At 53.2% G+C, this 27,681-nt stretch overlaps 1 protein-coding gene across 1 annotated transcript in view; it reads right to left on the minus strand.

Annotated features, from left to right (window-relative positions):
* Positions 1 to 2,804: 2,804 nt before the first annotated feature.
* The window catches only part of masp1 (mannan-binding lectin serine peptidase 1), a 239,108-nt gene continuing 214,231 nt past the window's right edge, over positions 2,805 to 27,681 (minus strand). Inside the window, exon 11 of the mRNA XM_038815774.1 lies at positions 2,805 to 2,888. Within this exon, the coding sequence (XP_038671702.1) occupies positions 2,878 to 2,888 (11 nt within the window). The 3' untranslated portion in view covers positions 2,805 to 2,877. The remainder of the gene's footprint in view (positions 2,889 to 27,681) is intronic.

Raw genomic sequence — 27,681 nt, forward strand, 5'->3', positions numbered from 1 at the left:
GAGCACGTGACTAAGTATGTAGATGAGGGGAGTGCAGTTGATATAGTTTACATGGATTTCAGCAAAGCCTTTGACAAGATCCCACATGGGAGACTTATAAAGAAGGAAAATGTACCTGGGATACAGGGGAACTTGATCAGGTGGATTCAAAGCTGGCTGAGCTGTGAGAGACGGAGGGTGATGACAGACGGCTGCTTTAGTGAGTGGAAGCCAGTGTCCATCCCACAGGGATCCGTGCTGGGTCCACTATTATTCATCATTTATATCAATGACTTAGATGACTATGTGGGGGGATAGGATCAGTAAGTTTGTGGATGACACAAAGATTGGCCGGCTGCTTAACAATGAGGTTGAGTGACGTGGGTTACAGGAAGATGCAGACGGGATGGTCAAATGGACGGAAAGGTGGCAGATGGAATTTAACCCTGAAAAGTGTGAGGTGATACACTTTAGAAGGAATAATTTGACATGGAAATATTCAATGAACAGCCCGACACTGGGAAGTTCTGAGGAACAAAGGGACCTTGGCATGTTTGTCCAGAGATCTCTGAAGGCAGAAGGCCAGGTGGTGGTGAAAAAGGCATTTGGGACACTCGCTTTTAGCAATCGGGAAGGGAGTCATGGTGGAGTTGTATCAAACTTTGGTGAGGCCACAGCTGGAGCACTGGGTGCAATTCTGGTCGCCACATTATAGGAAGGATGTGATTGGACTGGAGGGGGTGCAGAGGAGATTCACCAGGATGTTGCCTGGGATGGAACATTTCAGTTACAAAGAGGGGTTGGATAGGCTTGGGTTGTTTTCTCTGGAGCAGAGAAGACTGAGGGGCGACCTGATCGAGGTGGACAGGATTATGAGGGGCATGGACAGGGTGGATAGGGAGCAGCTGTTCCCCTTAGTTGGAGGGTCAGTTACAAGGGAGACACAAGTTCAAAGTGAGGCCGGGAGGTTTAGGGGGGATTGGGGGGAAAACCTTTTTGCCCAGAGGTGAGGGTCTGGAACGCACTGCCTGGGAGGGTGGTGACGGTCAGGAACACACTGCCTGGGAGGGTGGTGACGGTCAGGAACACACTGCCTGGGAGGGTGGTGACGGTCAGGAACACACTGCCTGGGAGGGTGGTGACGGTCAGGAACACACTGCCTGGGAGGGTGGTGAGGGTCAGGAACACACTGCCTGGGAGGGTGGTGACGGTCAGGAACACACTGCCTGGGAGGGTGGTGACGGTCAGGAACACACTGCCTGGGAGGGTGGTGAGGGTCAGGAACACACTGCCTGGGAGGGTGGTGACGGTCAGGAACACACTGCCTGGGAGGGTGGTGACGGTCAGGAACACACTGCCTGGGAGGGTGGTGACGGTCTGGAACACACTGCCTGGGAGGGTGGTGACGGTCAGGAACACACTGCCTGGGAGGGTGGTGACGGTCAGGAACACACTGTCTGGGGGGGTGGTGAGGGTCAGGAACACACTGCCTGGGAGGGTGGTGACGGTCAGGAACACACTGCCTGGGAGGGTGGTGACGGTCAGGAACACACTGTCTGGGGGGGTGGTGAGGGTCAGGAACACACTGCCTGGGAGGGTGGTGACGGTCAGGAACACACTGCCTGGGAGGGTGGTGATGGTTTGGAACACACTGCCTGGGAGGGTGGTGAGGGTCTGGAACACACTGCCTGGGAGGGTGGTGAGGGTCTGGAACACACTGCCTGGGAGGGTGGTGAGGGTCTGGGATGCACTGCCTGGGAGGGTGGTGAGGGTCAGGAACACACTGCCTGGGAGGGTGGTGACGGTCTGGGATGCACTGCCTGGGAGGGTGGTGATGGTCTGGAACACACTGCCTGGGAGGGTGGTGACGGTCAGGAACACACTGCCTGGGAGGGTGGGAGAGGGTCAGGAACACACTGCCTGGGAGGGTGGTGATGGTCAGGAACACACTGCCTGGGGGGGGTGGTGACTGTCAGGAACACACTGCCTGGGAGGGTGGTGAGGGTCAGGAACACACTGCCTGGGAGGGTGGTGACGGTCAGGAACACACTGCCTGGGAGGGTGGGAGAGGCTGGAACACACTGCCTGGGAGGGTGGTGACGGTCAGGAACACACTGTCTGGGAGGGTGGGAGAGGCTGGAACACACTGCCTGGGAGGGTGGTGACGGTCTGGGATGCACTGCCTGGGAGGGTGGTGAGGGTCAGGAACACACTGCCTGGGAGGGTGGTGAGGGTCAGGAACACACTGCCTGGGAGGGTGGTGAGGGTCAGGAACACACTGCCTGGGAGGGTGGTGACGGTCAGGAACACACTGCCTGGGAGGGTGGTGACGGTCAGGAACACACTGCCTGGGAGGGTGGGAGAGGGTCAGGAACACACTGCCTGGGAGGGTGGTGATGGTCAGGAACACACTGCCTGGGGGGGGTGGTGACTGTCAGGAACACACTGTCTGGGAGGGTGGGAGAGGCTGGAACACACTGCCTGGGAGGGTGGTGATGGTCAGGAACACACTGCCTGGGGGGGGTGGTGACGGTCAGGAACACACTGCCTGGGAGGGTGGTGATGGTCTGGAACGCGCTGCCTGGGAGGGTGGGAGAGGCGGGGTGCCTCACATCCTTTAAATAGTACCTGGATGAGCACTTGGCCCATCATAACATTGGAGGCTATGGCCAAGTGCTGGCAAATGGGAATAGGATTGACCGATCAGGGGCCTTTCATCCAGCGGTGCAGACTCGATGGGCTGAAGGGCCTTTTCTGCGCTGTATTTTTCTGTGATCCTGTGAATTGACGGGCATCCTAAAATAACAAACCAGCAACTAACCTGAAAGTTCTGGATGATCCCTTTAACTAGCAGTGGTGAGGGGTCCTTCCCGCTGGTTAACGCCAGCTGTTCTTGGGTCAGAAAGGACCTGCAAGAGGCAGAGGATCCTGATGTAAAACACAGTCAATTGTCCAAAGATTCTGGCCAGTCGTAGTCAAGGCCAGAGAGGAAAACATTCCAGCCCAGAGTAATCCAGCGCAGCATAATCAAACACCGATTACTGAACCCCAACACTGTACATCATCCCAGTTACTGAACCCCGATACTGTACATCACCCCAGTTACTGAACCCCAATACTGTACATCATCCCAGTTACTGAACCCCGATACTGTACATCATCCCAGTTACTGAACCCCAACACTGTACATCATCCCAGTTACTGAACCCCGATACTGTACATCATCCCAGTTACTGAACCCCGATACTGTACATCATCCCAGTTACTGAACCCCGATACTGTACATCATCCCAGTTACTGAACCCCGATACTGTACATCATCCCAGTTACTGAACCCCAATACTGTACATCATCCCAGTTACTGAACCCCAATACTGTACATCATCCCAGTTACTGAACCCCGATACTGTACATCATCCCAGTTACTGAACCCCAATACTGTACATCATCCCAGTTACTGAACCCCAACACTGTACATCATCCCAGTTACTGAACCCCAATACTGTACATCATCCCAGTTACTGAACCCCAATACTGTACATCATCCCAGTTACTGAACCCCGATACTGTACATCATCCCAGTTACTGAACCCCAATACTGTACATCATCCCAGTTACTGAACCCCAATACTGTACATCATCCCAGTTACTGAACCCCGATACTGTACATCATCCCAGTTACTGAACCCCGATACTGTACATCATCCCAGTCACTGAACCCCAATACTGTACATCATCCCAGTTACTGAACCCCAATACTGTACATCATCCCAGTTACTGAACCCCAATACTGTACATCATCCCAGTTACTGAACCCCAATACTGTACATCATCCCAGTTACTGAACCCCATACTGTACATCATCCCAGTTACTGAACCCCAATACTGTACATCATCCCAGTTACTGAACCCCGAATACTGTACATCATCCCAGTTACTGAACCCCGATACTGTACATCATCCCAGTTACTGAACCCCGATACTGTACATCATCCCAGTTACTGAACCCCAATACTGTACATCATCCCAGTTACTGAACCCCAACTACTGTACATCATCCCAGTTACTGAACCCCGATACTGTACATCATCCCAGTCACTGAACCCCGATACTGTACATCACCCAGTTACTGAACCCCGATACTGTACATCACCCAGTTACTGAACCCCAATACTGTACATCATCCCAGTTACTGAACCCCAACACTGTACATCATCCCAGTTACTGAACCCCAATACTGTACATCATCCCAGTTACTGAACCCCGATACTGTACATCACCCCAGTTACTGAACCCCAACACTGTACATCATCCCAGTTACTGAACCCCGATACTGTACATCATCCCAGTTACTGAACCCCAATACTGTACATCATCCCAGTCACTGAACCCCGATACTGTACATCATCCCAGTTACTGAACCCCGATACTGTACATCATCCCAGTTACTGAACCCCGATACTGTACATCATCCCAGTTACTGAACCCCAATACTGTACATCATCCCAGTTACTGAACCCCGATACTGTACATCATCCCAGTTACTGAACCCCAACACTGTACATCATCCCAGTTACTGAACCCCAATACTGTACATCGCCCCAGTTACTGAACCCCAACACTGTACATCATCCCAGTTACTGAACCCCAATACTGTACATCATCCCAGTTACTGAACCCCAATACTGTACATCATCCCAGTTACTGAACCCCGATACTGTACATCATCCCAGTTACTGAACCCCAACACTGTACATCATCCCAGTTACTGAACCCCAATACTGTACATCATCCCAGTTACTGAACCCCAATACTGTACATCATCCCAGTTACTGAACCCCAATACTGTACATCATCCCAGTTACTGAACCCCGATACTGTACATCATCCCAGTTACTGAACCCCAATACTGTACATCATCCCAGTTACTGAACCCTCGATACTGTACATCATCCCAGTTACTGAACCCCGATACTGTACATCATCCCAGTTACTGAACCCCAACACTGTACATCATCCCAGATACTGAACCCCGATACTGTACACCATCCCAGTTACTGAACCCCGATACTGTACATCATCCCAGTTACTGAACCCCAACACTGTACATCATCCCAGTTACTGAACCCCGATACTGTACATCATCCCAGTTACTGAACCCCGATACTGTACATCATCCCAGTTACTGAACCCCAATACTGTACATCATCCCAGTTACTGAACCCCGATACTGTACATCATCCCAGTTACTGAACCCCAATACTGTACATCACCCCAGTTACTGAACCCCGATACTGTACATCATCCCAGTTACTGAACCCCTGATACTGTACATCATCCCAGTTACTGAAACCCGATACTGTACATCATCCCAGTTACTGAACCCCAATACTGTACATCATCCCAGTCACTGAACCCCGATACTGTACATCACCCCAGTTACTGAACCCCGATACTGTACATCATCCCAGTTACTGAACCCTGATACTGTACATCATCCCAGTTACTGAACCCCGATACTGTACATCATCCCAGTTACTGAACCCCGATACTGTACATCATCCCAGTTACTGAACCCCGATACTGTACATCATCCCAGTTACTGAACCCCGATACTGTACATCATCCCAGTTACTGAACCCCAATACTGTACATCACCCCAGTTACTGAACCCCAATACTGTACATCATCCCAGTTACTGAACCCCGATACTGTACATCATCCCAGTTACTGAACCCCGATACTGTACATCATCCCAGTTACTGAACCCCAATACTGTACATCATCCCAGTTACTGAACCCCAATACTGTACATCACCCCAGTTACTGAACCCCGATACTGTACATCACCCCAGTTACTGAACCCCGATACTGTACATCATCCCAGTTACTGAACCCCGATACTGTACATCACCCCAGTTACTGAACCCCGATACTGTACATCATCCCAGTTACTGAACCCCAATACTGTACATCATCCCAGTTACTGAACCCCAATACTGTACATCATCCCAGTTACTGAACCCCAATACTGTACATCATCCCAGTTACTGAACCCCGATACTGTACATCATCCCAGTTACTGAACCCCAATACTGTACATCATCCCAGTTACTGAACCCCAATACTGTACATCATCCCAGTTACTGAACCCCGATACTGTACATCATCCCAGTTACTGAACCCCGATACTGTACATCATCCCAGTTACTGAACCCCAATACTGTACATCATCCCAGTTACTGAACCCCGATACTGTACATCATCCCAGTTACTGAACCCCAATACTGTACATCATCCCAGTTACTGAACCCCGATACTGTACATCATCCCAGTTACTGAACCCCAATACTGTACATCATCCCAGTTACTGAACCCAATACTGTACATCATCCCAGTTACTGAACCCCAATACTGTACATCATCCCAGTTACTGAACCCCGATACTGTACATCATCCCAGTTACTGAACCCCAATACTGTACATCATCCCAGTTACTGAACCCCGATACTGTACATCATCCCAGTTACTGAACCCCGATACTGTACATCATCCCAGTTACTGAACCCCAATACTGTACATCATCCCAGTTACTGAACCCCAATACTGTACATCATCCCAGTTACTGAACCCCGATACTGTACATCATCCCAGTTACTGAACCCCGATACTGTACATCATCCCAGTTACTGAACCCCAATACTGTACATCATCCCAGTTACTGAACCCCAATACTGTACATCATCCCAGTTACTGAACCCCAATACTGTACATCATCCCAGTTACTGAACCCCAATACTGTACATCATCCCAGTTACTGAACCCCAATACTGTACATCATCCCAGTTACTGAACCCCGATACTGTACATCATCCCAGTTACTGAACCCCAATACTGTACATCATCCCAGTTACTGAACCCCGATACTGTACATCATCCCAGTTACTGAACCCCAATACTGTACATGATCCCAGTCACTGAACCCCGATACTGTACATCATCCCAGTTACTGAACCCCAATACAGTTCATGATCCCAGTCACTGAACCCCGATACTGTGTATCATCCCAGTCACTGGACCCCAATACTGTTCATGATCACAGTCACTGAACCCCGATACATACATAAACACACAGAAGGCAGGAGCAGGAGGAGGCCTTTTGGCCCTTCGAGCCTGCTTCTGCCATTCATCACGATCATGGCTGATCATCCAACTCAATAGCCTAATCCTGCTTTCTCCCCATAGCCTTTGAACCCATTTCCCCCAAGTGCTGTATCAGCTGCCTCTTGAATATATTCAAAGTTTTAGCATCAACTAATTCCACAGGCTCACCACTCTTTGTGTGAAGAAATGTCGCCTTATCTCTGTCAGAAATGGTTTACCCTGAATCCTCAGGCTGTGACCCCTGGTTCTGGACACACCCACCATTAATAACATCTTCCCTGCATCTACCCTGTCTAGTCCTGTTAGAATTTTATAAGTCTCAAGGAGATCCACCCCTCATTCTTCTGAACTCCAGTGAGAACAATCCCAACGTAGTCAATCTCTCCTCATATGACAGTCCCGCCATCCCTGGAATCAGTCTGGTAAACCTTCGCTGCACTCCCTCGAGAGCAAGAACATCCTTCCTCAGAGAAGGAGACCAAAACTGCCCACGCAATACCCCAGGTGTGGCCTCACCAAGGCCCTGTATAATTGCAGCAACACATCCCTGCTTCTATACTAGAAACCTCGCAATGAAGGCCAACATACCATTAGCCTTCTTTACCGCCTGCTGCACCTGCATGCTTACCTTCAGCGACTGGTGCACAAGGACACCCAGGTCCCGCTGCACACTCCCCTCTCCCAATTTACAACCATTCAGGTAGTAATCTGCCTTCCTGTTTTTGCTTCCAAAGTGAATAACCTCACACTTATCCAAATGATACTGCATCTGCCATTGGTTTGCCCACTCGCCCAACCTGTCCAGATCTTGCTGTAGGATCCCTGCATCCTCGTCACAATTCACCCTCCCACCTAATTTGGTATCATCTGCAAACTTTGAGATGTTACATTTTGTTCCCTCATCCAAATCATTGATATATATTGTGAATAGCTGGGGTCCCAGCACCGATCGATATGGCACCCCACTGGTTACTGCCTGCCAATTTGAAAAGGACCCATTAACCCCTACTCTTTGTTTCCTCTCTGCCAACCAGTTTTCTATCCACCTTAATACATTTCCCCCAATCCCATGCGCTTTAATTTTGCACAATAATCTCTTATGTGGGACTTTGTCAAACGCCTTCTGAAAGTCCAAATAAACCACATCGACTGGCTCCCCCCTGTCGACTGTACTGGTTACATCTTCAAAGATGCCAACAGATTTGTCAAGCATGATTTTCCCATCATATAACCATGCTGACACTGACTGATCCTGCCACTGCTTTCCAAATGTTCCGCTATCAAGTCCTTGATAATGGATTCAAGCATTTTCCCCACTACCGATGTTAGGCTTACTGGTCTATAATTTCCTGATTTCTCTCTACCTCCCTTTTGAATATTGGAGGTGGGCATGGTGGGGTGTCCCCATATAGATGGGTGTTTTAGGGTGCATTTCAGGTGAGAGGGGAAAATGGGGAAATATCATTAATGGGGTTCCCCCGATGGGAATAGGGGACCTCCCAAAGCAGGCAATCCACTTCTTGTCCCCAATTAATCCATGCAGGGTAAGTTGCCGGGGTGGTCACAGTCCTTCAGCCTCTCTCAGAGGTGTCAGAACAGAACCCTCAAGTGGAAATTCATTATCCAGTTAGGAGCGTCAATGGGCTCTGGCTGCCTGGTGCCTTAGCAGCACACTGCCCCCCCCCCCCCCCCCCCCCCCTTTCCCTAACCAACATTATTCGCTACATTCTCTGCCTTTTTATACATTCCTTGCAATCCTTACCCATCGTGCCCTGAGACCTCCAGAAAAACATTTTCCTGGAATCCCAGGATGTCATCTCTGGGGAATTGTACCCAGTCCTTCCCACAGTAATGTTTGGTGCTACAGGGACAGGACTGGGATGGGTTAGAGGTCAAACACTTTATTTTGTGCACCCCTCCCCCCCTCCCCCTCGCAGCTTTCAAACACAAAGGCAGGGGTCCGTGAAGTTCACCCCTGCATTCGGTCATGGGGTATTCCATGGATATTCGGGAGGAACAGTCTTCATTAGATTATGAGCAATTCTAAGGCAGGTGGTCAGGCGGGGTGGCCAGGGCAGGGATTACAATACATGTAAAAAAAGGCAGAGAATGTGGTGAATAATGTTGGTGGTGAAGCACAAATTACCGTGTGGGAATCTGCCATCGAGGCAATTGCTGAAAGATGGGTTAAAATATGGAAGACAGGCGTTGGATATGAAATGTTCAGATAGTAGGGAAGGAACAAAGAGAGATGGCAATGACTTTATTGATCAGAGAAGAAATTGGAGTGTTGGAAAGATACGTGTCCTTGAGGGGACTGAGACAGAATCCAGTGGTTTAGATATGAGAAGCAAGGAAAATAAACCACACAAGTCAATGGCTCCAATAGTGAGAGAGGAGGAGGAAACCTTCTGGGAAATCACAAAGCTGTGTCAGAATTCTAAAGTGGTGATGCCGAGAGATTAATGCCTCAAATATTGTCTGGGAATCGTCTGGGAATGTGAAATAAAATTAATGGACTTCCTGCTGTATTGTTCACCCACCCCTGCCCTGCCCACCGCCCTGTCCACCGCCCTGCCCACCGCCCTGCCCACCGCCCTGACCACCGCCCTGCCCACCGCCCTGCCCACCGCCCTGCCCACCGCCCTGCCCTGCCCTGACCACCGCCCTGCCCACCGCCCTGCCCTGCCCACCGCCCTGCCCACCGCCCTGCCCACCACCCTGCCCACCGCCCTGCCCTGCCCTGACCACCGCCCTGCCCACCGCCCTGCCCTGCCCACCGCCCTGCCCACCGCCCTGCCCACCACCCTGCCCACCACCCGCCCTGACCACCACCCGCCCTGCCCACCGCCCTGCCCTGCCCTGACCACCGCCCTGCCCACCGCCCTGCCCTGACCACCTGCCCTGCCCACCGCCCTGCCCACCGCCCTGCCCACCGCCCTGCCCTGCCCACCGCCCTGCCCTGCCCTGACCACCGCCCTGACCACCGCCCTGCCCACCGCCCTGCCCTGCCCACCGCCCTGCCCACTGCCCTGACCACCTGCCCTGCCCACCGCCCTGCCCTGCCCACCACCCGCCCTGACCACCACCCGCCCTGACTACCACCCGCCCTGACCACCACCCGCCCTGACCACCGCCCTGCCCTGCCCACCGCCCTGCCCACCGCCCTGCCCTGCCCACCGCCCTGCCCACCGCCCTGCCCACCGCCCTGCCCACCGCCCTGCCCTGCCCACCGCCCTGCCCACCGCCCTGCCCTGCCCTGCCCACTGCCCTGCCCACCGCCCTGCCCACCGCCCTGCCCTGCCCACCGCCCTGCCCTGCCCACCGCCCTGCCCTGCCCACCGCCCTGCCCACCGCCCTGCCCTGCCCACCGCCCTGCCCTGCCCTGCCCACCGCCCTGCCCACCGCCCTGCCCTGCCCCACCGCCCTGCCCACCCGCCCTGCCCACCGCCCTGCCCACCGCCCTGCCCTGCCCACCGCCCTGCCCTGCCCACCGCCCTGCCCTGCCCACCGCCCTGCCCACCGCCCTGCCCTGCCCACCGCCCTGCCCTGCCCACCACCCTGCCCTGCCCTGCCCTGCCCACCCGCCCTGCCCACCGCCCTGCCCACCGCCCTGCCCTGCCCACCGCCCTGCCCTGCCCACCGCCCTGCCCTGCCCACCGCCCTGCCCGCCCCCCGCCCTGCCCCCACCGCCTGCCCTGCCCACCGCCCTGCCCTGCCCACCGCCCTGCCCTGCCCACCGCCCTGCCCTGCCCTCCGCCCACCCCCTGCCCACCGCCCTGCCCTGCCCACCCGCCCTGCCCACCGCCCTGCCCACCGCCCTGCCCCCCGCCCTGCCCACCGCCCTGCCCCGCCCTGCCCACCGCCCTGCCCACCGCCCTGCCCACCGCCCTGCCCACCGCCCTGCCCACCGCCCTGCCCACCGCCCTGCCCACCCCCTGCCCTGCCCACCGCCCTGCCCACCGCCCTGCCCTGCCCACCGCCCTGCCCTGCCCACCGCCCTGCCCTGCCCACCGCCCTGCCCTGCCCACCGCCCTGCCCACCGCCCTGCCCACCGCCCTGCCCACCGCCCTGCCCTGCCCCCGCCCTGCCCACCGCCCTGCCCTGCCCACCGCCCTGCCCACCGCCCTACCCACCGCCCTGCCCACCGCCCTGCCCTGCCCACCGCCCTGCCCACCGCCCTACCCACCGCCCTGCCCACCGCCCTGCCCACCGCCCTGCCCACCGCCCTGCCCACCGCCCTGCCCACCGCCCTGCCCACCGCCCTGCCCACCGCCCTGACCACCGCCCTGCCCACCACCCGCCCTGCCCACCGCCCGCCCTGACCACCGCCCTGCCCTGCCCTGCCCACCGCCCTGCCCTGCCCACCGCCCTGCCCTGCCCACCGCCCTGCCCTGCCCACCACCCGCCCTGACCACCGCCCTGCCCACCGCCCTGCCCACCGCCCTGCCCACCGCCCTGACCCCCGCCCTGCCCACCGCCCGCCCTGACCACCGCCCTGCCCTGCCCACCGCCCTGCCCTGCCCACCGCCCTGCCCTGCCCCACCGCCCTGCCCTGCCCACCACCCCCCTGACCACCGCCCTGCCCACCGCCCTGCCCTGCCCACCGCCCTGCCCACCGCCCTGCCCACCGCCCTGCCCACCGCCCTGCCCTGCCCACCCCCGCCCTGCCCACCGCCCTGCCCACCGCCCTGCCCACCGCCCTGCCCTGCCCACCGCCCTGCCCTGCCCACCGCCCTGCCCACCGCCCTGCCCACCCCCTGACCACCTGCCCTACCCACCTGCCCTGCCCCGCCCACTGCCCTGCCCACCGCCCTGCCCTGCCCACCGCCCTGCCCACCACCCTGCCCTGCCCACCGCCCTGACCACCTGCCCTGCCCACCACCCTGCCCTGCCCACCGCCCTGCCCACCGCCCTGCCCTGCCCACCGCCCTGCCCACCGCCCTGCCCACCGCCCTGCCCTGCCCACCGCCCTGCCCTGCCCACCGCCCTGCCCACCGCCCTGCCCTGCCCACCGCCCTGCCCTGCCCACCGCCCTGCCCACCGCCCTGCCCACCGCCCTGCCCTGCCCACCGCCCTGCCCTGCCCACCGCCCTGCCCACCGCCCTGCCCACCGCCCTGACCACCGCCCTGCCCTGCCCACCGCCCTGCCCACCGCCCTGCCCACCGCCCTGCCCTGCCCACCGCCCTGCCCACCGCCCTGCCCTGCCCACCGCCCTGCCCACCACCCTACCCACCGCCCTGCCCTGCCCACCACCCTGCCCTGCCCTGCCCACCGCCCTGCCCTGCCCACCACCCTGCCCTGCCCTGCCCACCGCCCTGCCCTGACCACCGCCCTGCCCTGCCCACCACCCTGCCCACCGCCCTGCCCTGCCCACCGCCCTGCCCACCGCCCTGCCCACCGCCCTGCCCTGCCCCGCCCACTGCCCTGCCCACCACCCGCCCTGACCACCGCCCTGCCCTGCCCACCGCCCTGCCCTGCCCACCGCCCTGCCCTGCCCACCGCCCTGCCCTGCCCTGCCCTGCCCTGCCCACCCACCCTGCCCACCGCCCTGCCCTGCCCACCGCCCCGCCCTGCCCACCGCCCTGCCCTGCCCACCGCCCTGCCCTGCCCACCACCCGCCCTGACCACCGCCCTGCCCACCGCCCTGCCCTGCCCCACCGCCCTGCCCACCGCCCTGCCCACCGCCCTGCCCTGCCCACCACCCGCCCTGCCCACCGCCCTGCCCTGCCCACCGCCCTGCCCACCGCCCTGCCCACCGCCCTGCCCTGCCCACCGCCCTGCCCACCGCCCTGCCCTGCCCACCGCCCTGCCCACCGCCCTGCCCTGCCCACCGCCCTGCCCTGCCCACCGCCCTGCCCACCGCCCTGCCCACCGCCCTGCCCTGCCCACCGCCCTGCCCACCGCCCTGCCCTGCCCACCGCCCTGCCCACCGCCCTGCCCTGCCCACCGCCCTGCCCACCGCCCTGCCCACCGCCCTGCCCACCGCCCTGCCCTGCCCACCGCCCTGCCCTGACCACCTGCCCCGCCCACCGCCCTGACCACCTTCCCTGCCCTGCCCACCCGCCCTGACCTTTCAGCAATGTTAAATGGGGGCAGGTGAGGCCCCCCCACTGGCTTCCCACCCTTGGCCAATTGTTGACCGCTGGTGAGTTGTTTCCTGAACAGCCTCAATTGCAAGGCTGGCAGGAAGAGTTCCTGGGATGGGGCAGGCCACAAATGAGTTGGTTTCAGGCATTGGGCAAGAAAGGGAGAGGGCATCTCCATCAGATGCCCCTTTTAACATTGGTACCTCCCCTTAGAATCTCCCTCCAACCCCACAGCCTATTTCCTGCTACCCTAAGCCCAACCTGTCCACCTGACCACTACCCCAGGCCTCCCTGCCCTTCCTGTCCAGAGACCCCTAGAACATACATTTTCCTGGAATCCCAGGACACAGTCGCTGGGGAATTGCAAGGGGTCCAAACCCAGCCCTTCCCAGTGTAATGTGTGGTGCTGCAGGATTTGGGCAGCTGCTGGCCAATTAAATTCTTCCTGTGTGAGGAACATAAGTCCCATTTGCGGCCAATGAAAGCTGATTGGAGTGTGAACTGGTGAAGCAGCAGACAGTGTTAGCCAGGATGTCTTCCCCACCAACTTTTCAGATGGTGAGATGGGAAAGCCAGCCAGTTTAATAATCCTACAAAATCCTGGGGAAGAGTGATCATTGTATCATCAGGGTTAGACTGGCCATACATGCTACCTGCTGGAAGAGAGCAAGGAATAATCTGATGTTGAATATCTAAGAGAAATTGGAGGAGAGCAAACTTCAATGAGGTGAAGGAGGACATAATCAGGGTAAAATGGAAACAAAGATTGACAGGGAATGTTGTAATGGAGCAATGGGTGATCTTTAGGAGGAGATGGCCCAGGAACAGGCTGGGTACATTTTTAACAAGAGTGAAAGTCCAAAGAAGCAAATTCTTGGGTATTGAATGAGATGCAGGTTATAACGAAACAATGAGAGATGATGTACAATTCAATTGTGAACTAGGCCACATAGAATAGGCTGAGAGGGAAAATGAAGAAGAAAATAAAACTGGTAAAGAGTGGAACAATTTATGATGGAGGTAGGGATTTCAGATATATTGTATCGTATGTAGCGGGATCAGTAAGGGTTAAAATCCTGGGTTAGTGTGTATGACTGCTGCAGTAGTATTTTTAAAAATCCTGGTTTGAAAAGCAGCTGGCCATTTTGGAGACATCAGTGTAATTAAAGCATCGTAAAAGTTTGGGTGAATGGACTTTTACATAGAACATAGAACATAGAACAGTACAGCACAGAACAGGCCCTTCGGCCCTCGATGTTGTGCCGAGCAATGATCACCCCACTCAAACTCACGTATCCACCCTATACCCGTAACCCAACAACCCCCCCCCCCCCCCAAACCTTACTTTTATTAGGACACTACGGGCAATTTATCACGGCCAATCCACCTAACCCGCACATCTTTGGACTGTGGGAGGAAACCGGAGCACCCGGAGGAAACCCACGCACACACGGGTAGGACGTGCAGACTCCGCACAGACAGTGACCCAGCCGGGAATCGAACCTGGGACCCTGGAGCTGTGAAGCATTTATGCTAACCACCATGCTACTTTATATTTTTCAAATTTCCCTGGGGAGCAGATAATAGGAGACATCGGCCGGATTCTCTGTTCCCGAGATGCTAGTGTAGGATTCGTGGACTTTGCCGATCTCAAAACTGGTGCCACACCTTGACCGATTCCGCAACTGTTAATGAACTAGCACCTGCGCTCGTGGTACTCAAAACTCTGGATCTCGCTCCATCTGGTGGACGAAGGGCGGTATCACACCGACCTGGAATTCTTCGGTGAAATGCCATCTGGTGGTCGAAGGATGGAATTGCGCCAGCCTGAACCTCTCGGGCAAATCTATTTCCCAGAGGCTGCAACCGCAGTAGTGAAGACTTAACGTAGAGCTGCCCATAAGACCATAAGAGCAGAATTAGGCCACTCGGCCCATCAAGTCTGCTCCGCCATTCAATCATGGCTGATATTTTTCCCATCCCCATTCGCCTGCGTCCCCTCCATAATCCATGATCCCCTTATGGATCAATAACCTATCTGTCTCTGCCTTAAAGACACTCAGTGAATTGGCCTCCACAGCCTTCTGCGGTAAAGAGTTCCACAGATTCACCACCCTCTGGCTGAAGAAATTCCTCCTCATCTCTGTTTTAAAGAGAGATTTAGTCTTTAGTCTGAGATTGTGTCCTCTGGTTCTAGTTTTTCCCACAAGTGGAAACATCCTCTCCACGTCCACTCTATCCAGGCCTCGCAGTATCCTGTAAGTTTCAATAAGAACCCCCTCATCCTTCTAAACTCCAACGAGTCCAGACCCAGAGTCCTCAACCGTTCCTCATACGACAAGCTGTTCATTCCAGTGATCATTCTTGTGAACCTCCTCTGGACCCTTTGCAGGGACCCTTTAACTCTTTTTGATTCTTCGCTGACCCTTACCTTGGGTCTGTCTTGTGTGTGACTGGGTAGAGGGTGGGTCGGGATCTTCGGATTAGGTAGCCTGGTAGACAGTTATCTTATTTTTTATATGCTCATCTTTTCTCCTTTTTATTCATAAACAGTTTGTTAATGTTTTACTTATAAATCTGGTGTTTGTAATGCATTGGAGCATTCAAGGCTTAAAGATGTTTGGAAAATATTAATTATTTGTTAATTCACTTATGTTGGGATTCCACGGTCTGTGGGACTGGAATTGACCACGCACTTGCCTAAGGTGTCGTAACATAAATTAGGGGCTCGTCCGGGATTGGAAATGTTCAACGGCGAATTTGGGGGAAACAGACTAAATTAAAACAAGATATCAAGTTTGTAGCAATGTAATAGAATGGCTATGGAAGCTGCTAAGAAATTTCTCCAGGTAGATAACATATCTCTGGTATGTTTGGAGCAGCTTCATGAAGACCCGCTCGTCGAACTGGCAAGGGAATTAAAACTGGGTGTACCAGCTTGAGCTAATAAGGTGGAGGTAATTGATGCAATTGCTGCAATGCTGCCTCGGCCAGATCCACAGGCAGTAGAATTGGCTAAGATCCAGTCACAGATGAAAGAGTTAGAAATGTAGCAAAAATACAGAGAAATAGAAATGGAAATAAAGAGAGAGGAAAGCGAGAATGAGAGAAAATAAAAGGAAAAAGAAATGGAGATGGAAATGAGGAAGTTAGAACTAGATAGAGCCTGTAAAGGGGTGGGAAATTCCGGGAATGTGAGTGGGAGACTAGTCCTCGATCAGAGCTCTGTGGCGATATGTTTATGTTTATACAGGTTCTTCCAAAATTTAAAGAAAAAGAAATAGAAATGTTCTTTGTTTTTTGAAAAAGTAGCAACTCAAATGGAGTTGCCAAAAGAGAAGTGGACCTTAAACCTGCAGAGTAAGTTACCGGGAGGACACAGGAAGTTTATGCTGCCTGGCAGGACTCCAGAGAATCTGACTCGGTGAAAAAGATTATTCTAGATGCATATGAATTGGTTCCCGAAACATACAGACAAAAATTCCGGAATTTGCAGAGACTGGCGCGATAGATTATGCAGAATTCGAGAGGGTTAAACAGAACAATTTTAATAGATGGGTACAGGCATTGAAGCACAATGGTTAGCACTGTTGCTTTGCAGCTCCATGGTCCCAGGTTCAATTCCCAGCTTGGGTCACTGTCTCTGCGGAGTCTGCACGTTCTCCCCGTGTCTGTGTGGGTTTCCTCCGGGTGCTCTGGTTTCCTCCCACAAGTCTCAGGCTTGGTTTAGCTCACCAGGCTAAATCGCTGGCTTTTAAAGCAGACCAAGCAGGCCAGAAGCACGGTTCGATTCCCGTAACAGCCTCCCCGGACAGGCGCTGGAATGTGGCGACTAGGGGCTTTTCACAGTAACTTCATTGAAGCCAACTCGTGACAATAAGCGATTTTCATTTCATTTTCAAAGACGTGCTTGTTAGGTGAATTGGACATTCTGAATTCTCCCTCTGTGTACCCGAACAGGTGCCGGAATCTGGCAACTAGGGGCTTTTCACAGTAACTTTAGTGCAGTGTTAATGTAAGCCTACTTGTGACAATAAAGATTATTATTATTACCTACGAGGTTCTGAAAGGGATCATTCTCTTAGATGAGTTTAAGAATTCCTTACCTTCGATAATAAGAACCCTTGTTGAAGACCAGAGGATGCACACTGCCAGAGGAGCAGCAATTATGATGACGAGCTAATCCATAAATTGAAACCTTTGTTCCACCCCCCCTATAATTCTGAAAAGGACAGGAAGTGGGAGGGTGAGAGGAAGGTAGGTAGCCAAGGGAGGCAGTGGATATCTGGGAAGGTACCGAGATCTCTGCCTCAGATCACAAAGGAAGATAGTGTGGGTGGAAGTGAGATTCGGAAGCCTAGATGTTACCATTGTAACAAGACGGGACATGTTCATTCAGTCTGTTGGAAGTTGCAAGGAAGGCCCATCGGAGTTGTGGGGGTTCAGAAGGAGAATTCTGAGAAGGTGGTGAAGGTGGAGAATACTGTAGGACAGACGGCAGCGTTAATGAGGAGACCCAAGCAGGTGTACAGAATCAGGTAGGTGAAAGATATACCGGTTTTGTGTTGAATGGGAAAGTCAGCCCATTTTCCTCAACAGAGATAGCCAAACCTGTAATGATACAGGGGCTACTCGAAATCTTGTGCTGGAGAAGGATTTGCTCTTTCCGAGAGAGAGCTCAGTGAAAGCTGAGGTATTTGTGAATGGGATGGGTGGAAGTTGTATCCCAGTTCCATTGTATAAAGTGCAATTGGAGAGTGATTTAGTGCCAGGTCCGGTAGTTGGAGTGGTTAAGGAATTCCTAGTGGAAAGAATAGAATTAGTTCTGGGAAAGAATTTAGGGGGGCGGGGGGGAGAAAGTTGTAGCTTCACCCATGGTTACAGAGAGTCGCAAGGAAGTATTGCAGTTAGCCGCTGAAATGCCAGCTGAAGGGCACGTGGGAGCGAGGAAGACTCACTGGGCAGCAGAGGACATAGATAAAGAGATTTTGACTGCTGTTGGGCATGTTTCAGGTGGCCATGGTAGTCATAGAATAATAGAATTTACAGAGCAGAAGGAGGTCATTTGGCCCATCGAGTCTGCACCAGCCCTTGGAAAGAGCACCCTACTTAAGCCAACACCTCCACCCTATTCCCGTAACCCAGTAACCCCACTTAACCTTTTACGTAGACACTAAGGGTAATTTAGCGTGGCCAATTCACCTAACCCGCAAGTCTTTGGACCGTGGGAGGAAACCGGAGCACCCGGAGGAAACCCACGCAGACATGGTGAGAACATGCAGACTCCGCACAAACAGTGACCCAAGCCGGGAATCAAACCTGGGACCCTGGCGCTGTGAAGCCACAGTGCTAACCACTGTGCTACCGTCAACCAGGTCCCAAGCATTTTCAGACCGATGGTGACCATATGGCTGAGGAATTCGACAGGAGCCTTGACTTTGCTTTTGATGAGGAGGTGGTGCTAATTCCTGTTAATGTTGGTGAGGAGGAGTCAGACGAAGGTTTTGACTTTGACCTAGGTCCTGGTTACGAAGTTATAACAGTTGTTGTAAGAGTGATAGCAGTCTTGACTTTGATCTTGGGTCTGAATATGATGCGATGATAGACAGTTGTTCCGAAGTAGACTCATCACCAAAATGAGCTTGGACCACTAGTGAGCAATTCTTCAGCGTTAGTCCATGAGTTAGTAACCTGGAGGAGGGTGAAGTGGACTTGCCATAAGGTAGTTTGTTACCGCTTCTTGAGATAAACCCATCGCCACGCCATTCAGGTGGATGAATTTCCCAGAGCAGGCTCTGAAGGAAAGGCTACCTGACTGCCCAGTGTCAGTTAGTCAGGATAAGGGCCATGGGGACTGGGCAGCAATACCAAGCGAATGGCTGGTCAACCCACATCCTTTTGAAGGTTTACAGTGTCTTTTCGAGGGAGCAGACATTGATAGCCAGGAAGATGAAGTGGTTGTCCATCAATCCTTTTTGGGAGTTAAGGGAAAGGTGGTTGATGAATCCTGTAGTGGTTCTACAATCACGGAGGCCAGGAAAACTCAAGCTGGTCATAGAGTCAGTGACATCCCGGACTCTGATTCTGAAAGCGGGGATGCAGTTGGTGGTTATAGAAACTCCAATGAGGAGGTAAAAGGTGCCACACAGGGAATAGCACCTGTTGAGTCAATTAACTGTGAGAAGTCCAACCCCTCAGCAGCTCCTGTTGCTAAAGGTGGTCCAGTGAAGATCAAGAGAGAATGGAGGGCCGGTGGGATTGAAAAGATTCAATTGGTTACCAGTGAACCCACTACTTCATTCAGTGTTGACTTCCCTACTTGTAGTGGAGTTGGAGGAAACCCTCAAAGTTTGTGCAAGACGTTGATCAGTGAATGTAGTGAAAGGTTAGGAAGGCATCATGAGGCCCTCCATTAACTACCCCTGGTGTGAACCTCGTCTCCACAGAGATTGGCTCAGTTAGAAACCGAGGAGCCATGCATGTTGGACATGTTGCAGGAAACCGCAACCCTGTTGTGGTCCACAGAACGCCAAGGAGAGTCTGGGAAGTTGACAGCCATGTCGGAGGGTGAATCGGCCAACCCGGAAAGCCATAGAACATAGAACGTAGAACGATACAGCGCAGTACAGGCTCTTCGGCCCACGATGTTGCACCGACATGGGAAGTCAAAAACTAAAGACCATCTAACCTACACTATGCCCTTATCATCCATATGCTTATCCAATAAATTTTTAAATGCCCTCAATGTTGGCGAGTTCACTACTGTTGCAGGTAGGGCATTCCACGGCCTCACCACTCGTTGCGTAAAAAACCTACCTCTGACATCTGTCCTATATCTATTACCCCTCAATTTAAGGCTATGTCCCCTCGTGCTAGTCACCTCCATCCGCGGGAGAAGGCTCTCACTGTCCACCCTATCTAATCCTCTGATCATTTTGTATGCCTCTATTAAGTCATCTCTTAACCTTCTTCTCTCTAACGAAAACAACCTCAAGTCCATCAGCCTTTCCTCATAAGATTGTCCCTCCATACCAGGCAACATCCTGGTAAATCTCCTCTGCACCCGTTCCAAAGCTTCCACGTCCTTCCTATAATGAGGCGACCAGAACTGTACGCAATACTCCAAATGCGGCCGTACCAGAGTTTTGTACAGCTGCAACATGACCTCATGGCTCCGGAACTCAATCCCTCTACCAATAAAGGCCAACACACCATAGGCCTTCTTCACAACCCTATCAACCTGGGTGGCAACTTTCAGGGATCTATGTACATGGACACTGAGATCCCTCTGCTCATCCACACTACCAAGAATTTTACCATTAGCCAAATATTCCGCATTCCTGTTATTCTTTCCAAAGTGAATCACCTCACACTTCTCTACATTAAACTCCATTTGCCACCTCTCAGCCCAGCTCTGCAGCTTATCTATGTCCCTCTGTAACCTGCAACATCCTTCCGCACTGTCTACAACTCCACCGACTTTAGTGTCGTCTGCAAATGTACTCACCCAACCTTCTGTGCCCTCCTCTAGGTCATTTATAAAAATGACAAACAGCAACGGCCCCAGAACAGATCCTTGTGGTACGCCACTCGTAACTGAACTCCATTCTGAACATTTGCCATCAACCACCACCCTCTGTCTTCTTTCAACTAGCCAATTTCTGATCCACATCTCTAAATCACCCTCAATCCCCAGCCTCCGTATTTTCTGCAATAGCCGACCGTGGGGAACCTTATCAAACGCTTTACTGAAATCCATATACACCACATCAACTGCTCTACCCTCGTCTACCTGTTCAGTCACCTTCTCAAAGAACTCGATAAGGTTTGTGAGGCATGACCTACCCTTCACAAAACCATGCTGACTATCCCTAATCATATTATTCCTATCTAGATGATTATAAATCGTATCTTTTATAATCCTCTCCAAGACTTTACCCACCACAGACGTTAGGCTCACCGGCCTATAGTTACCGGGGTTATCTCTACTCCCCTTCTTGAACAAAGGGACCACATTTGCTACCCTCCAGTCCTCTGGCACTATTCCTGTAGCCAATGATGACCTAAAAATCAAAGCCAAAGGCTCAGCAATCTCTTCCTTGGCTTCCCAGAGAATCCTAGGATAAATCCCATCCGGCCCCGGGGACTTATCTATTTTCACCTTGTCCAGAATTGCCAACACTTCTTCCCATGCCGGAGGGTGAATCGGCCGGCACGGACAGCCATGTCGGAGGCTGAATCGGCCGGCACGGACAGCCATGTCGGAGGATGAATCGGCCGGCACGCACAGCCATATCGGAGGATGAAGCGGCCGGCACGGACAGCCATGTCGGAGGATGAAGCGGCCGGCCTGGACTTCTCTACTTGCGGTTACAGACATTTAAAAACCAGAACGCAAGAGTTTTTTGTCAAAGTTGCTTGCTGTAAAGACTGTGGATGTATTTCCTGGAGACAATAATGTCAGTGCAAGTATTTTTTGTGTGTGTGCCACAGAACAGGTTTTTTGATAAGAGTTTTTCGAAGAGGTCACAAAGATGATTGATGCAGGCAGGGCAGTGGATGTTGTCTATATGGACTTCAGTAAGGCTTTTGACAAGGTCCCTCATGGTTGACTGGTACAAAAGGAGATGTCACACGGAATCAGGGGTGAGGTGGCAAGATGGATACAGAACTGGCTAGGTCATAGAAGGCAGAGAGTAGCAATGGAAGGGTGCTTTTCTAATTGGAGGGCTGTGACTAGTGGTGTTCCGCAGGGATCAGTGCTGGGACCTTTGCTGTTTGTAGTAAATATAAATAATTTGGAGGAAAATGTAACTGGTCTGATTAGTAAGTTTTCAGACGACACAACGTTTGGTTGAATTGTGGATAGCAATGGGACTGTCAGAAGATACAGCAGGATTTAGAGCGTTTGGAGACTTGGGCGGAGAGATGGCAGATGGAGTTTAATCTGGACAAATGTGAGGTAATGCATTTTGGGAGGTCTAATGCAGGTAGGGAATATACAGTGAATGGTAGAACCCTCAAGTGTATTGAAAGTCAGAGAGATCTAGGTGTGCAGGTCCACAGGTCACTGAAAGGGGCAACACAGGAGGAGAAGGTAGTCAAGAAGGCATACGGCATGCTTGCCTTCATTGGCTGGGGCATTGAGTATAAGAATTGGCAAGTCATGTTGCGGCTGTATAGAACCTTAGTTAGGCCACACTTGGAGTATAGTGTTCAATTCTGGTCGCCACACTACCAGAAGGATGTGGAGGCTTAAGAGAGGGTGCAGAAGAGATTTACCAGGATGTTGCCTGGTGTGGAGGGCATTAACTCTGAGGAGCGGTTGAATAAACTCAGTTTGTTCTCACTGGAACGACGGAGGTTGAGGGGCGACCTGATAGAGGTCTACAAAATTATGAGGGGCATAGACAGAATGGATAGTCAGAGGCTTTTCCCCAGGAAATAGATTTTGGAAAGGGTCTGGTTTAGCTCACTGCGCTAAATCGCTGGCTTTTAAAGCAGACCAAGCAGGCCAGCAGCACGGTTCGATTCCCGTACCAGCCTCCCCGAACAGGCGCCGGAATATCGGAATGCGACTAGGGGCTTTTCACAGTAACTTCATTGAAGCCTACACGTGACAATAAGCGATTTTCAATTTTTTTCAATTTCCACATGCTTGGTCACCTCCTCAAAGAATTCAATAAGACTTGTAAGGCAAGACCTACCCCTCACAAATCCGTGCTGACTATCCCTAATCAAGCAATGTCTTTCCAGGTGCTCAGAAATCCTATCCCTCAGTTCCCTTTCCATTACTTTGCCTACCACCGAAGTAAGAGTAACTGGCCTGTAATTCCCAGGGTTATCCCTATTCCCATTTTTGAACAGGGGCACGACATTCGCCACTCTCCAATCCCCTGGTACCACCCCTGTTGACAGTGAGGACGAAAAGATCATTGCCAACGGCTCTGCAATTTCATTTCTTGCTTCCAATAGAATCCTTGGATATATCCCGTCAGGCCCCAGGGACTTGTCTATCCTCAAGTTTTTCAAAATGCCCAACACATCTTCCTTCCTAACAAGTATCTCCTCGAGCTTTCCAGTCTGTTTCACACTGTCCTCTTCAACAATATGGCCCCTCTCGTTTGTAAATACTGAAGAAAAGTACTCGTTCAAGACCTCTCCTATCTCTCCAGTCTCAATACACAATCTCTCGCTACTGTCCTTGATCAGACCTACCCTCGCTCTAGTCATTCTCATATTTCTCACATATGTGTAAAAGGCCTTGGGGTTTTCCTTGATCCTACCCGCCAAAGATTTTTCATGCCCTCTCTTAGCTCTCCTAATCCCTTTCTTCAGTTCCCTCCTGGCTATCTTGTATCCCTCCAGCGCCCTGTCTGAACCTTGTTTCCTCAGCCTTACATAAATCTCCTTCTTCCTCTTAACAAGACATTCAACCTCTCTTGTCAACCATGGTTCCCTCAGTCGACCATCTCTTCCCTGCCTGACAGGGACATACATATCAAGGACACGTAGTACGTGTTCCTTGAACAAGTTCCATATTTCACTTGTGTCCTTCCCTGACAGCCTATGTTCCCAACTTCTGCACTTCAATTCTTGTCTGACATCATCGTATTTACCCTTCCCCCAATTGTAAACCTTGCCCTGTTGCACGCACCTATCCCTCTTCATAATTAAAGTGAAATTCACAGAATTGTGGTCACTACCTCCAAAATGCTCCCCCACTAACAAATCTATCACCTGCCCTGGTTCATTACCAAGTACCAAATCCAATATGGCCTCCCCTCTGGTCGGACAATCTACATACTGTGTTAGAAAAGCTTCCTGGACACACTGCACAAACACTACCCCATCCAAACTATTTGATCTAAAGAGTTTCCACTCAATGCTTGGGAAGTTGAAGTCACCCATGACTACTACCCTGTGACTTCTGCACCTTTCCAAAATCTGTTTCCCAATCTGTTCCTCCACATCTCTGCTGCTATTGGGGGGCCTATAGAAAACTCCCAACAAGGTGACTGCTCCTTTCCTATTTCTGACTTCAACCTATACTACCTCAGTAGGCAGATCCCCCTCGAACTGCCTTTCTGCAGCTGTTGTACTATCTCTAATTAACAATGCCACCCCCCCCCCCCCACCTATTTTACCATCCTCCCTAATCTTGTTGAAACATCTATAACCAGGGGCCTCCAACAACCATTTCTGCCCCTCTTCTATCCAAGTTTCCGTGATGGCCACCACATCGTAGTCCCAAGTACCGATCCATGCCTTGAGTTCACCCCCCTTACTCCTAAGAGCTGAAGAATTGCAGCTTAAAGTGGGAGCATTTGTGATAAAACCGCCAGAGTCCTGCTCAGGAATCAGGTCAGTAAAAGCTGCTAAACTCGGAGCTGTATTGTTCTCAGAGGGCGGCGAAAGTTCCATCTGGTGGCAGAAAGGCAGAAGTGCACCGACCTGAGCATCTGGTGTATGGCACCATCTGGTGGCCGGAGGTGAGAGTTACACTGACCCGAACACCCCACACCTAGCTCCATCTGGTGGTCGAAGGACGGAATTGCACCGACCTGGTATCCTTGGTGAAACACCACCTGGTGGTCAAAAGATGGAATAGCGCCAACCTGAACCGCTTGAGTGAATCTATTTCACACAGGCTGCAACCACAGCAGTAAAGACACATCTCAGACTGAACCCTTTAACCCCTGTTTTTTTCGTTCCTCGACCCTCACCTTGTGTCTGTATTGTGTGTGTCTGGGTAGAGGGTGGGACGGGTTGTTGGGATTGGGTAGCCTGGTACACGGTTAATCTGTTATTTCCTTATATGCTCATCTTTACTCCTTTTTATTGATAAACAGTTTGTTAATGTTTTCGTTATGAATCTGGTGAGGATTCTCCGTTAGCCGATACCAAAATCAGGAAAGGCGATCGGGCGGAGAATCGGTTTTGATGCCAAAATCACAGCAGGTGTCAATTTGACACCAAATCGCACTGCTCCAGCACCTCGACAGCAGCGTCAATGCGTTCCGAAACGCACATACAGCGAGCCCGACCCGGTATTCTCCGGGGCCTCCGCGATTCCCCGCCTGCGATGGGCCGCGTTCCCAACGGTGCGGTTCACTTGTGCTTTTAACAATCATGAAACCAGCATCGCGGCTGCGGAGGGAGAGAGAGGGCACAGAAAGTGCCCAACCTGGGCACAGAAAGTGCCCAACCTGGGCACAGTTTGCTGACAGATGTGCCGCTGGCCGGGGGACGTCTGCCAGGGCCGGGGGGAATAGCGGGGGGGGGGGGGGGGGGGGGCAGGTGGTGGGCTGTCGGGTTGGGGTGGACGGGCACAGAACACCATTGCCACAGCCGGGAAGGCAGCGATGCAGCTGCACTGCACATCGCTGACTTCCCACTGTGAGCTTAGGGTCATGGGTCGTATAGGGCCCCCCCACAACCCCCCCCCCCCCCCCCCGCCCCCCAGATACCGTCTGGCCCCAGCTGACTCATCAGCTGAATGGGCGCGCTCCAGCATGACCAGTGCCACCTTGTTGGTTGGGATGAGTGTGTGTGGGGAGTGTAATGTGTGTGTGCGGCTGGGATGAGTGTGTGTGGGGAGTGTAATGTGTGTGTGCGGCTGGGATGAGTGTGTGTGGGAGTGTAATGTGTGTGTGCGGCTGGGATGAGTGTGGGGAGAGTGTAATGTGTGTGTGGGGTTGGGATGAGTGTGTGTGGGGAGTGTAATGTGTGCGTGCGGCTGGGATGAGTGTGTGTGGGGAGTGTAATGTGTGTGTAAGGCTGGGATGAGTGTGTGCGGGGAGTGTAATGTGTGTGTGCGGCTGGGATGAGTGTGTGTGGGGAGTGTAATGTGTGTGTGGGGTTGGGATGAGTGTGTGTGGGGAGTGTAATGTGTGTGTGCGGCTGGGATGAGTGTGTGTGGGGAGTGTAATGTGTGTGTAAGGCTGGGATGAGTGTGTGCGGGGAGTGTAATGTGTGTGTGCGGCTGGGATGAGTGTGTGTGGGGAGTGTAATGTGTGTGTGGGGTTGGGATGAGTGTGTGTGGGGAGTGTAATGTGTGTGTGCGGCTGGGATGAGTGTGTGTGGGGAGTGTAATGTGTGTGTGGGGTTGGGATGAGTGTGTGTGGGGAGTGTAATGTGTGTGTGCGGCTGCGATGAGTGTGTGTGGGGAGTGTAATGTGTGTGTGCGGCTGGGATGAGTGTGTGTGGGGAGTGTAATGTGTGTGTGTGGCTGGGATGAGTGTGTGATGGGGAGTGTAATGTGTATGTGTGGCTGGGATGAGTGTGATTGGGGAGTGTAATGTGTGTGTGCGGCTGGGATGAGTGTGTGTGGGGAGTGTAATATGTGTGGGGCTGGGATAAGTGTGCGTGGGGAGTGTAATGTGTGTGTGTGGCTGGGATGAGTGTGGGGAGAGTGTAATGTGTGTGTGGGGTTGGGATGAGTGTGTGTGGGGAGTGTAATGTGTGTGTGTGGCTGGGGTGAGTGTGTGTGGGGAGTGTAATGTGTGTGTGTGGCTGGGATGAGTGTGTGTGGGGAGTGTAATGTGTGTGTGCGGCTGGGATGAGTGTGTGTGGGGAGTGTAATGTGTGTGTGCGGCTGGGATGAGTGTGCGTGGGGAGTGTAATGTGAGTGTGCGGCTGGGATGAGTGTGTGTGGGGAGTGTAATGTGTGTGTGGGGCTGGGATGAGTGTGTGTGGGGAGTGTAATGTGTATGTGTGGCTGGGGTGAGTGTGTGTGGGGAGTGTAATGTGTATGTGTGGCTGGGGTGAGTGTGTGTGGGGAGTGTAATGTGTGTGTGGGGCTGGGATGAGTGTGTGTGGGGAGTGTAATGTGTATGTGTGGCTGGGGTGAGTGTGTGTGGGGAGTGTAATGTGTGTGTGGGGCTGGGATGAGTGTGTGTGGGGAGTGTAATGTGTGTGTGCGGCTGGGATGAGTGTGTGTGGGGAGTGTAATGTGTGCGTGAGGCTGGGATGAGTGTGTGTGGGGAGTGTAATGTGTGTGTGCGGCTGGGATGAGTGTGTGTGGGGAGTGTAATGTGTGTGTGCGGCTGGGATGAGTGTGTGTGGGGAGTGTAATGTGTGTGTGCGGCTGGGATGAGTGTGTGTGGGGAGTGTAATGTGTGTGTGTGGCTGGGATGAGTGTGTGTGGGGAGGGTAATGTGTGTGTGGGGCTGGGATGAGTGTGTGTGGGGAGTGTAATGTGTGTGTGGGGCTGGGATGAGTGTGTGTGGGGAGTGTAATGTGTGTGTGGGGCTGGGATGGGTGTGTGTGGGGAGTGTAATGTGTGTGTGTGGCTGGGGTGGGTGTGTGTGGGGAGTGTAATGTGTGTGTGGGGCTGGGATGAGTGTGTGTGGGGAGTGTAATGTGTGTGTGCGGCTGGGATGAGTGTGTGTGGGGAGTGTAATGTGTGTGTGCGGCTGGGATGAGTGTGTGTGGGGAGTGTAATGT

Source organism: Scyliorhinus canicula, chromosome 13 (genome assembly GCF_902713615.1).
Source record: "Scyliorhinus canicula chromosome 13, sScyCan1.1, whole genome shotgun sequence".
Classification (NCBI taxonomy): Eukaryota; Metazoa; Chordata; class Chondrichthyes; order Carcharhiniformes; family Scyliorhinidae; genus Scyliorhinus; species Scyliorhinus canicula.